We start from the raw sequence: 11669 nt of genomic DNA on the forward strand, positions 1-11669 counted from the left end.
GATTGCGCGAGTGCTGTATGTGTGTGTGCGTGTGTGTGTGCGTGTAGGTTCGTGTGCGTGTGTGTAGAAGTGCGCGCCGGCGTTGTTACATGAGTGCATGCTTTGGCGTGAAGTTCGTTCTATTACGCTCAGTCAACCATACAGCGACAAATACATTCTCAACAGAGTCGAGAGGTTGAAATGAAATGCAACGTCACATTGTGACTACACACACAACCCCCCCCCCCACAAACACACACAGAACATCCCCCCCAACACACACACGCACTTTACCACCTCCACACACGCACGCTGGCGTCCCCCTCGCCACCGGTCACCACCATGCACACGCCGTCCTTGGCTCGCCCTCGCGTGGCAACCGATGACACTCGCCCATCGTGTCCCCGGCACACGCCAGCCTGCTCGCCTGTCAACACGTTCCACACCCGAGCAGTGCCATCGTCCCCCGTGCTCACAACATACACCCCATCCTCACCAGTACCACCACCACCACCACCACAAGCGGCGAGAGCGGTGACGCCGCCTTCGTGGCCGCCGAGGCACTGCGCGTTGTGCAAGCACGCTGCGGTGCTTGGTGTAATGGCATCGCCGTCTGAATTCGCCCACACGCGAACAATCCCGTCCTCGCAGCCGGAGACAAGCCGGTTCGCACCTGCGCAGAACGCCACGCACATGACTGGCGCCGGGTGGGCCTCGAGCCGCTGCAGGTGCTGGCCGGTGCGCGCGTTCCAGAGGCGTAGGGTGCAGTCTGTGCCACCTGACGCGATGACCTGGTCATCGACGCTCAGCGCAACAGAAATGACGGGGCCATCATGGCCATGTAGTGTGGAGAGCAGCTGCCCGTCAAGCAGGGACCACACGCGAATGGTGGCGTCTTCGCTTGCAGAGACAATGAGGGTGCCATCGCCGTTCACAACGACAGCACGCACGGCAGCGGCGTGGCCCACGCAGCGTGCGCGTTCTTCCCACGTCTCTGCATCCCATGTGCGAACGGTTGCGTCCTCGCTGGCAGAGACAAGGTACGGCCAGTGCAGCGCCACGCTTGTCACAGCGCTCTCCTGACCAGCAGTGCATGTGCCCACCCGTTTCCCGCTCAGCGTGTCGTAGATGCACACGCGTCCATCCCTTCTGCCGGACACGATGCGCGAGCCATCAAGGGCAAGGGCGACGGCTGTGGCGGGAATGGCGGGGCGGTCGCACTCTGCAACTTGGCAACCGCTTGCCTCGTCCCACACGCGCAGCGTCGTGTCTTGGCTGCCGGACGCAACACGTGTACCAGAGGGGCTGGCAGCGACAGCGAGCACCCGCGACATGTGCCCGTCGAGTTGGCGAAGCTGCTGGCCCGTGTTGATGTCCCACACGCGAACGGTGGTGTCGTAGCTGCCTGAGATGACGCGCCTGCCATCCGTGCTGACGGCCAAGGCATCAACGCTGCCCGTGTGGCCGGTGCACTCACACATCTGCGCACCCGTCTGCATGTTCCACACGCGAACAGTGGTGTCGATACCGCCAGACACGACGCGCGTGCCGTCGGGGCTCATGGCCAGGACGTTGACGTTGCTCTTGTGGCCTGTGCACTTGGAAAGCTGGCGCCCGTTGTGGGCGTCCCAGATGCGTACTGTCTTGTCGCGACTCGCAGAAACCAGCCGGTCACCGCAAGGGCTGAACGCCACCTCCCACACCATGCGCGAGTGACCAAGGCACTGCGCAACCTCGTGCCCCGTCACCGCGTCCCACACCCGCACAGTGGTGTCGCTGGAAGCCGAGGCGATGCGCCTGCCGTCCACACTAAACTCGACCTTCCACACGGTGCGCGTGTGCCCGCTGCACGTGGCCGTGACCTTGCCCGTCTGCGCGTCGCACACGAGCACGTTCGTGTCGTTGCCGCCGGAGGCAATGCGCGTGCCGTCTGCGCTGGCGGCGAGGCAGATGACCCATCCGTTGTGGCCGTTGCACTGGCACACCTGCTGCCCGCTGGCCGCATCCCACACGCGCACCGTGGCGTCGTTGCTCGAGGAGGCGACACGCGTCCCATTCGCAAACACCGCAATTGCAGACACGCGCCCCTCGTGGCCAAGGCACTCGGCAACAAGCTCCCCCGTCTGTGCGTTCCAGACGCACACGCGCTGGTCATCACTGGCAGACACCAGCCGCGCTCCCTCCTGGCTGAAGGCGATGCTGTGCACTGAGCGCTCATGCGCCCCACCGTGATACCCGCGACGGAGGTTTGGGAGCACAACGGGCGGAATGCAGGCGAGCTGCTCCACACAGCCGCTCGCCCTCCACAGACACCGCTGCGCTGGCGATGCATGCAGGCACGACGACAACGGCACGTGTACATTGAAGTCTGCAATCGCCTGCTCAAGCTCCTTCGCTGGCGCCCAAAACAAGCCCAGCAGCATCTGCGCATGGCTCATGAGAGCAGACAACCGCTCAAACAAGTGCCCATGTCGACTGTCGTGACTGTCGTGGCTGGTGGTAGCAGTGGTGGCAGTCGTCACAGTCTTAGCAGTGGTGGCAGTCGTCACAGTTTTAGCAGCGGAAGCAGCCGTCACAGTCTTAGCAGCGGTGGCAGTCGTCACAGCCTTAGCAGCGGAAGCAGTCGTCGCAGTCAAAGTAGTGGCAGCAGCAGCACTCGTAGTTGCCACCTGCGCCAATTCTGCCATCAGTGGGCGCGTGCGCTTCAGGGTATGTGTTTGCAACAAGAGCCATCGCGCAAAGGCGTTCGTGGCTGCATGTGTGGATGGCTGCACCCGGTAAGAGAGATGGCCGGATTCCGCCCAGGGCAATGGCCTCTGTCGGGGTTGCAAAAAGCAGCGCTCCCACGCCTGTACGGTCTGCAAGCACAGGGTGTTGGTCTGGCTACAATCATTCACGCCCGCCGCCGCTGCTGCACACTCCGCCATGTGCAGGTGTCCAAACTCCAAAGCATACACCACCACCGGCGCTCGCACAGCCAGACGAGCGCTGTCGTCGTCACCACCACCTGTCAGCAATCCTCGTTCCTGCAGCACACGCAGGGACGCGCGAGCGAGGATGGCGTGGCCTCCCCGCACGTCCACAAAGTGAGGGCCAGCCCGCGTCTTGTCCGTAAGAAAGTCGGTGACGGTCTTGTGCAGCGGCTCAACCACGTCATGCTTGCTACTGCTGGAGAAGAGGAGCGACAGCGCGCTCAGCAGCCGCTTCGTCAGCGCCTTGCTCTGCACCCGGCCACCACCGCACAGCTCATGCAGGGCATCCACGCGCAGCGGCTGCAGCGACGCCACAAGCACCGCCAACATGTCATGCAGGGTGCCTTGCAGCGCGGCCAGCACACCGTCGTCATCGCCCGCCGCCTCCTTGAGTCGCGCTTGGATGCGGTCGAGCGTCTCCGTGTACGTGTCGTCAATGAAGCTCTCGCTGGTGCCAAGGAACCCTTGCGCATCATCCACGGTGAGTGGCTTGGTCGAGTCGCCCTCTGCCTCGTCCACAGCACGAGCGATCAGCCGCACCGCCAGAAACTCGCCGTCTGCTTGGTCAACAATCATCTTCACCACCTCCTCTTGCTGGGCCGGTTTCAGCTTGCGCAGGCTGCTCTGCTTGATGACGGTGCTGCGCACAAACAGCTGCAGGTCCTCGCGCTGCCGCTCGTTCTGCCTCCCGATGGTGAACGGGTTCAGACTCGTCAAGAAGGCGAGGACGTTCTCCTCCGGGCGTGACGTCACCACAAGACGCACACACGGTGGCAGTGATGGCAGCAGCCTGGTGATGAACCGCAGAAACTGCTCCCGGCTGCTGCCGTCACACAGCTCATCCAACGCATCAATCAAGATGAAGACATCACCAGTTTCGTGCTGGTGCTGTGGTTGTTGACGTTGCTGTTGCTGTTGTCGCTTCTGCAGTGCAGCCTTGAGGGGTTCAGCGAGCACGACGCTGAAGGCCTCCTCCACGCCACCCTTGCTGCCATCGGCGTGTGCAGCAAAGGAGACGCGCTGCTCCTCATCTTGCAGCACCATCTTGTACACCTGTCTCAGCTCGGGCAACTGGGATGCGAGGCGGTAGGCGAGGGTGCTGATTGCTCTGCGCGCATCGCTGCGAGCTGCATCACCGTGTCTGCAGAAGAAGTGGGCCGCAATCAGCGGTCGCTGTTGACGCGAGGACCCGGCATCGCCATCACTCCGCCTCACTCCGGCCTCAACACCGCTCTCCCCCACCGTGCCACCCATACCATTCTTCACACCACCACCACCACAACCACCACCACCACCACCGCCACCAACAACAATATCACGACCATCACCAGCAGCACCACCACCGAGCTCTCTTTCACTGCCGTACCGCTTGATGAGCTGGGCTGCAATGACGGACTTGCCAAAGCCGTGCACGCCCCTCACCCAAAACACGCGCTGCTGTGTCCGCTCGTGCGGCCGTACACCACCACCACCACTCCTAGCCCACTCTTCAAATGCACCAAACACCCACTGGCGCGTGCCCTCTGCAAACCCTTTGTGGTGCCTGACGAGGTCTGGGCCAAAGTCAACGGGTATCAGCATGGTGCGCAGCGCTGCCATGATGGCTGGCCCCGTCTGCAGCGCCATCGCGCTTGCAGTGGCGGCGGTGGCGGCGGCGGCGGCGGGCATGGTGGGCATGGCCACGGGGGCGTGGTCGTGGCGGTGCTGCTTGAGGAAGGCGATGACGGCTGCGGCGACGGTGCTGGCTTGGTTGGCCAGTTTGAGGAACCGCTGCACGCCCGTGGTCTCCCGCATGGCCTCTGTGGCGAAGAAGGCGTGCAGGTGGGGGTCACTGGCCAGGCCCGCGGCCGGGTGTTGCAGAAGGTCTGAGCCCTTGAAGTGGTCCTCGTCCACCCAGTGCTCGAGCGCATGTAGGAGGCTGCAAATCGCGACAGTGTCCTCGAACCTGTTGGCAGTCCAAAACTCGGCAGCGTCAACCGCACGAGCCTGCTTCAAGAGGGTGTGCAGCCACGCCAGGGCAGGTAGACGGACTGCGGAAGAGGCCTGCTGCTGCTGCTGCTGCTGCTGCTGCTGCTGCTGCTGCTGTTGTTGTTGTTGTTGTTGTTGTTGTTGTTGTTGTTGTTGTTGTTGTTGTTGTTGTTGTTGTTGTTGTTGTTGTTGTTGTTTCTGCGATCGCAGCAGCAGCTGTTGCTGCTGGTCATCACCGGGTGTGGGTGGAGGTGTTGGCGGCATCATGGCGAGGCTGCCGAGATTCAGGAGGGACGAGTGGTGGACGTCACCAGGACGAACACTTTGGGCGAGCAAAATAGAACCGAGTCCACGCTGCAGGCGCAACCTGAGCATGTTTGCGGCAGCTGCAAATGAAGAGTGGCCGAGAGCGCGCAAGATGAGCGGTATCTGTTTGGGCTGCACAGCAGCAGCGGCATCGTGGGTGGGGCGTGTCGCCACTACACGTGCCGTGGTGTGGTCCAGGATGAGGCGGAAGGTGGCAAACGCGCACGTGAGCAGCTCTTCTGCTTCCTCTTGAATGTCGGCGTCATGCGTGGTCGCTGTTTGCCGGTGCACATGCGCCACGATGAGCGGCTTACGACTGACGATGACAGCGGCTTGCCGCGCCAAGGGCTCTGCGTGTTTCCTGCAATTGGCGTCTCGCAATAGCTGCACCTTGTCCATGGCGACCTTGCACAAGTCAATCGCGACAACGGCAAACACCTTGCGCAGGGCTCGGTTGTCGTTGCTGTTGTTGTTGGAGAGGGTGGCGCGGGTTGTACCATCCACAACAGCGGTCCGGAGGGCGTGCGCCTCCTGCGTGCATGTGTTGTTGCCACCGGGTGCGCACAGCGCAAGCCCTTCAAGCTCCTGCAGTGCCCTGGACGTGCTGACGATGGCGGAGGGAGAGGGCGGCACGCGGACGGGGAAGACGCGTGCCGACACCAATGCAGCCTCTGGCTGCGTCCGGCGACGCGACGGCACTTGCATGAGAGGGCGTGTTTGATGTTCCTGGTGGCTCTGGTTGCAGTGTGTGGCATCCTCGCCATCATCGTTGCCGTTGATGTCATGATCGTTGCCGTTGATGTCGTGATGGCTGTCGCCGTTGTGGTCCTCACCGTTGTCGGGCGATGTGTTTGTGCCGAAGCGATGCACGGTTGAAGCAGACGGGGTGAGGCCCCCAAAGTCGGGAGAGATGGTGCCCACCGTGCCGCCCCGCCCACAGCACGAGAACATGGTTTTAACAAGAGAGAGGGAGAGAGACGGAGGGAGGGGTGTGGCGTTTGGTGGAAGGAGTGGAGACGGGAAGGACAGGTGGTGGTGGTGGTGGTGTGGGTGTTTGGCTTGTGTTTGCTTGCTTGAATTGTCGGGTGGAATCCAAGCGTCAAGCAAAAAGAAGAGCAAGATGCAACGCAAACAGATGCTTGCGAATCCTTGAATGGGGTTGGGACAAGGGAGGAGCGTGAGCAAATTGGGAAATTCGCCACCAAAGCCGTGACGCAAATTTGCCTCGCGACACCAAAACTCGCCACTTATCGAACCTTTCGAAGCCATTTGGTGCTTCGAAGTACTTGAAGGATTCATTCACAGTGACGGACACCATAAGAAGGTTCAAGCGTAGGTGCACGACACGCGACAGGCAAAAATGTCGAGCGAGCAAGCGAGCGGACAACAAGAAGCACAAACGACAGCTCATTGCACCACTGCACCAACCTTCCACCTTCCACAACCATGCCACTTGGGGTGTCTGCGGGGTTCTTGCGCGCGTTCTTGGAGGACGTGCAACAGGCGCATGCAGAGGAGTATGCGACGCTGACCACAAAGGATGTGTGCGACAAGGTGGTGATTCCACGCACAAAGGACGCCCAGTGTGCGTATGTGGATGTCATCAAACAACAGCACGACGAACAGCACCTGGGCAATGCCAACGTGTTTGTATCCCACGCCTGGCGGTACAAGTTTGTGGACGTCATCGGCACCATGCTTGAGTTTGCCGACGAACAAGGCCGTCAGGACACTGACGCGTACTTTTGGTTCGATCTCTTTATCAACAACCAAAACATTGCCGCCGATCTCCCACAAGACTGGTACATGTGTGTGTGTGTGTGTGTGCTTGTGTGCGTATGTGTGCTTGTGTGTGTGTGTGTGCTTGTGTGTGCTTGTGTGTGCGTATGTGTACGTGTATGTGTGTGTTGATGCTTCTGTTCATTGTTCTCATCATCCCATGCACACACACACACACACACGCACACACACACACACACACACAAACACACACACACACACACACGCACTCTCTCAACACTCACCCCCCTTCCAATCTCCCCCCCCCACACTCACACCCTGCAGGTGGAGCACGACGTTCAAGGAGTCGATTGCTGATATTGGTCATGTGCTGTTGGTGCTGACGCCCTGGAGTGATCCCGTGCCGCTGACGCGGGCGTGGTGCCTGTGGGAGATCTTCTGCAGCCTGAGCCAGGAGGGTGTGACGCTGACCATCCAGCTGCCCATCGCAGAGCGGGAGGCGCTGAAGGCCGCCTTGCGCGCAGACAGTGAGGCCGTGACAGACACGCTCGTGCGCGTGCAGGCGGAGCGTGCTGAGGCGTGGAACCCCAAGGACAAGGAGATGATCTTCAAGGCCATCCGCGACAGCGTTGGGTTTGGGCACCTCAACGAGCGCGTCAAGGAGCAGATGCGCTCGTGGTGTCTGCAGACGGCCGATGCATTTGTGCACGCCGTGGAACAGGCCAACGGCAATCCCAACACAGCCCCACAACCAAACGCACAACCAAGCACGGAAACAGCCACACAACAAGGCAATTCCGGCACAGCCCCACGGCCAGCCACGCAGACCAACGCCACCAGTGAGGTGATTGCGCTGTATTACCAGGTGGGGGCGCTGATGACCAACTTTGGCAAGCCCGAGCGGGCAATTGAGCTGCTCACACGCGCGCTGGCCATGGAGAAGGTGCACATGGGCGAGCGGCACTCCTCCGTCGGGGACGTGCACACGCAGCTCGGCATCGCGCTGGCGAGCAACGGCAGCTACGATGAGGCCATTGCCCACTTCAACGCCGCCATCGTCATCCACACCGCAGTCTACGGTGCAGACAGTCCGCGCCTGGCTGTCACGTACGGGCATCTTGGTGGCGCGCTGCTGAACAAGGGCGAATACGACGAGTCGATCCGCGTGCACGAGCGTGCGGTGGCGATTGAGGAGAGCGCGGGCACGAGCGAGGAGCGGCGCGGCACGGCATACAGCAACCTCGCCACGGCATATGCCGAGGTGGGCGACTACCGACGAGCCATCGCCTTTCACGAGAAGTCCATGCGCATATCCGAGGAAGCGCGCGGCCCTCAGCACCCGGGCACCGCCAACGACTACAACAACCTCGGCGGCATCTATCAGCGGCTGGCAGACTACGAGCGCGCAGCAGAGTACTACTCCAAGGCGCTGAACGTGTACAGGGAGGTGATGGGTGAGCACCCGAGCACGGCGATTGCGTACGACAACCTGGGCATGGTGCACAAGAACCAGGGCAACTTTGAGACGGCAATTGAGTGCCACCGGCACGCGCTGGAGATGCACGAGGCGGTCATTGGAAAGGAGCACCCAACCACGGGCATGATGCAACTCAACCTGGGCACGACGCTCCTGTACAAGGGCGACACGGACCAGGCCGTGGAGCACCTGATGCAGGCGCTAGGCATCTTCAAGGCGGCGCTGGGCCACCACGCCAGCACCGCCGCCGCATACGGCAACCTGGGCATGGCGTTCCGGCAGCAGGGCGACTACATCGCGGCCATCAAGAGCCACGAGCTCGCACTGGACATTGAGGAGGACGTGTTGGGCCAGCAGCACCCGACAACGGGCATCGAGTACTTCAACGCGGGTCTGGCGTTTGATGCCATCGGACACATGCGCGCGGCGGTCGACTACCAGAAGCAGGCGCTTGCGATCCTGGTGGCGTGTCTTGGCGAGGACAATCCAAAGGTGCAGCTGGTGGCGGAGTCCCTGCAGGCAACGCAGCACCGCCGCCACATCCTGCAGCGCTGCTCATACATTGCCATCCTCGCATGAGGGCGCGTGCGTATGTGTTTGCTGTGTGTGTGTGTGTGTGTGCTTGCTTTGTGTGTGTGTGTTTGCTCTGTGTTTGTGTTTGCTCTCTCTCTCTCTCTCTCTTGTGTCGAAGCGCATCCAGTTAAACGAAGGGAGCTGAAGCACTTGGTGACGTGCTATCCCTAATCTTGTCGCGATTGCTATCTCCCGCCAAATCTGTGTCGCCGCGACCCCCTCGTTCACCTAACAGCTCATTGGAAGTTCTTACAGGACAACTCTAACACCATGTAAATACGGCGTACTTATGGACAGTTGGAGCTATGCCTTGAAACCTACGAGCCAAAGTACGCAGGTCGGGGTTAATAAGCGCAAGATAAGATTAATATTGGCGTTTATCCACGTACTATCTTGTTCTCACTTGGGTCTGAGAACTTCGCTGTTATCACCATAAGAGACAGTAAATCGCTCTCACTCTTGATATCCTCGCTCTAGCGCACCACCGCTGGTCACTATGCCACGGCGAAAATTTCTCTGTCCCCACAGCGTGCAACACAACACTCCACGACTCTCCTCGGATGTTGCTTTGCTTGTTTTGTCCTTTTAAGACTTCAGCACTGTTAGTAACCTCTCTCTCTCTCTCTCTCTCTCTCTCTCTCTCTCTCTCTCTCTCTCTCTCTCTCTCTCTCTCTCTCTCTCTCTCTCTCTCTCTCTCTCTCTCTCTCTCTCTCTCTCTCTCTCTCCCCCCTCCCTCTCTCTCTCTGTCTCTGTCTCTCTCTGTCTCTGTCTCTGTCTCTCTGTCTCTCTGTCTCTCTCTGTTTGCTCTGCTCGGGCGAATGCTTTCGCTCAGCTTGTCCAATGTGTCTCTTTCTTTGCGTATGCGAACAGCACATGTTGTAGCGGAATGTAGACGATGCTGTAGGTGCCACATGATTCCTTTGTAATGATGCACCAATGAACGAACGAACCAACCAACCAACGAGCGAATGCAAAATGCAAAGATGAGCGAAAAGGGGTTCAGACAGGCGATGTGCAAGATGAACAACGAGTGAAAGCAAGGCGAACACTATCAAACAAAACGTTCAGCACCAGGAACGCACCACACAAACGATTTCACGAGAACAGCATGCACACACACACACACACACACACACACACACAACAACACACACACACACACACACAACAACACACACACACACACACACACACACACACACACACACACACACACACACACACACGCCCAAGCCGCCTGTTCTCTCGGCTTCACGCACAATAACAGCAAAAGCACAACTGCAAACAAACACAAGCCTGCTGCTGCCGCTACTCGAAACTACAAGACAACGCAGCGCCGCATAACAAGCGGATGTGCAAAGGAAGAAGACAACAGCAGGCCAGAGCAGGTGGCTTGGCTGGATAGCAATGAGCATAAAAGTGGCAAAGCCACGGAACGGGAGCAGCCACGATGCGCAAATCTCACGTCGGTAGCCATGAAGAAAAACCACACAAATGGAGCCACAGACCGGCAGACAGACAGGCAGGCAGGCAGGCAGATAGACAGACAAACTGGCAGGCAGGCAGACAGACATTCACACGCACATTAACACGAACACACTCACATTCACACTCCCCCCAACACATCTGCTAGTCGCGGGCGTAGCCGTCGTCGTCCATGAGCGGCGTCTGCTCGTGTGTGTTCACGCGCCCGCCAAAGAGGTCGTCAGCGCCATCGCCGCTGCTGTTCTTGAGGCGCACGGCAATGACGAGGGCGAGACACAGCGCCAGCACCACCGGGCCCGCAATGATGCCGCCAATGTGGATTGCATCGCGCGCCTTCACAGCAAGGCCGACCTGCAAGTGCGAGTAAGTGAGAGTGAGAGTGAGTAAGTGTGAGTGAGTAAGTGAGTGAGTAAGTGAGTGAGTGTGTGAGTGAGTGAGTAAGTGAGAGAGAGAGAGAGAGTGCGCGTGTGTGTGTGTGTGTGCGTGAGTAAGGGTGAGTAAGTGTGAGAGAGTGAGTGTCGCGATAATAGATGGCGAGCGAACGAGTGTGTTCGTGGGATGAGAAGTTTGTGGGATAAGAGAGGCCTTCGCGACGCTCTCGTTGTTCTCACCCCATTCTCCCTTCCAGCCCCCCAACACACGCAGCGCACGACCGACCTGGCTTTTCCACTGCTTGACGAGGTCGTCTGTTGCGGCGCCGTGCTCATCCACGCGCAGCAGCGGAAGATAAAACCCGTCAGACGTGATATTCTCGTACGCCTTGAGCTTAGGCACGGAGTGCACACGCAAGTTGACCTGCGGTGTTTCGGGGGGGGGGGGGTGAGGAGGAGAACGAGGGTGAACACATGCTATGGGTCGCTTATGTACAACTTGTTCGGGTGGACACACGTACAAAGGGCAACAACAACTTGTACAGATGGACAACACATCACACCACAACACGCCCCAAAACAACACACCCCAAAAAAAAAAGGGGCGCCTGCGGCCCCTGTGTGAAAGTTCTTGGGGGCGCCCCCGAGAGGGGTCCCCAACAAAAGTCGTGTTGTCTAGAGTGCGGGTTTGCGTCCCCAATGTCCCACACCCACAACTGGGAACACGGGGCCCCGTCTAGGAAGATTTTGTTTGTCTTGTAAAAACAAGGGCCCCAAGAAGAAGAAAAAAACGCGGGT

The 11669-nt window shown here is 59.6% G+C and overlaps 3 protein-coding genes across 3 annotated transcripts; 1 reads left to right on the forward strand and 2 right to left on the reverse strand.

Annotated features, from left to right (window-relative positions):
- Positions 1–198: 198 nt before the first annotated feature.
- PTSG_02685 (WD-40 repeat protein) lies at positions 199–6176 on the reverse strand (the record flags this gene model as incomplete). Its single annotated transcript, XM_004996124.1, has 2 exons — positions 199–5398; positions 5540–6176. 2 exons carry the CDS (start codon positions 6174–6176, stop codon positions 270–272), a joined length of 5766 nt encoding a protein of 1921 aa, XP_004996181.1. The 3' UTR covers positions 199–269.
- Positions 6177–6601: 425 nt separating this feature from the next.
- On the forward strand, positions 6602–9128 carry PTSG_02686 (uncharacterized protein). Its single transcript, XM_004996125.1, has 2 exons — positions 6602–7027; positions 7290–9128. Exons 1-2 carry the CDS (start codon positions 6672–6674, stop codon positions 9019–9021), a joined length of 2088 nt encoding a protein of 695 aa, XP_004996182.1. The 5' UTR covers positions 6602–6671; the 3' UTR covers positions 9022–9128.
- Positions 9129–10644: 1516 nt separating this feature from the next.
- On the reverse strand, positions 10645–11429 carry PTSG_02687 (uncharacterized protein; the record flags this gene model as incomplete). Its single annotated transcript, XM_004996126.1, has 3 exons — positions 10645–10851; positions 11158–11295; positions 11415–11429. The coding sequence occupies 3 exons, from the start codon at positions 11427–11429 to the stop codon at positions 10645–10647; spliced, it is 360 nt and encodes a 119-aa protein (XP_004996183.1).
- Between the last annotated feature and the right edge of the window lie 240 nt (positions 11430–11669).

The sequence above is a fragment of the Salpingoeca rosetta genome, assembly GCF_000188695.1.
Source record: "Salpingoeca rosetta unplaced genomic scaffold supercont1.6, whole genome shotgun sequence".
Taxonomy (NCBI): domain Eukaryota; class Choanoflagellata; order Craspedida; family Salpingoecidae; genus Salpingoeca; species Salpingoeca rosetta.

Bases quoted from the DNA above. Each gene is read 5' to 3' on its own strand.
- PTSG_02686 (XM_004996125.1), top strand. From the start codon at position 6,672: ATGCCACTTGGGGTGTCTGCGGGGTTCTTGCGCGCGTTCTTGGAGGAC. The intron at 7,028-7,289 runs GTACATGTGTGT...CACACCCTGCAG, and splicing joins GCCGATCTCCCACAAGACTG to GTGGAGCACGACGTTCAAGG.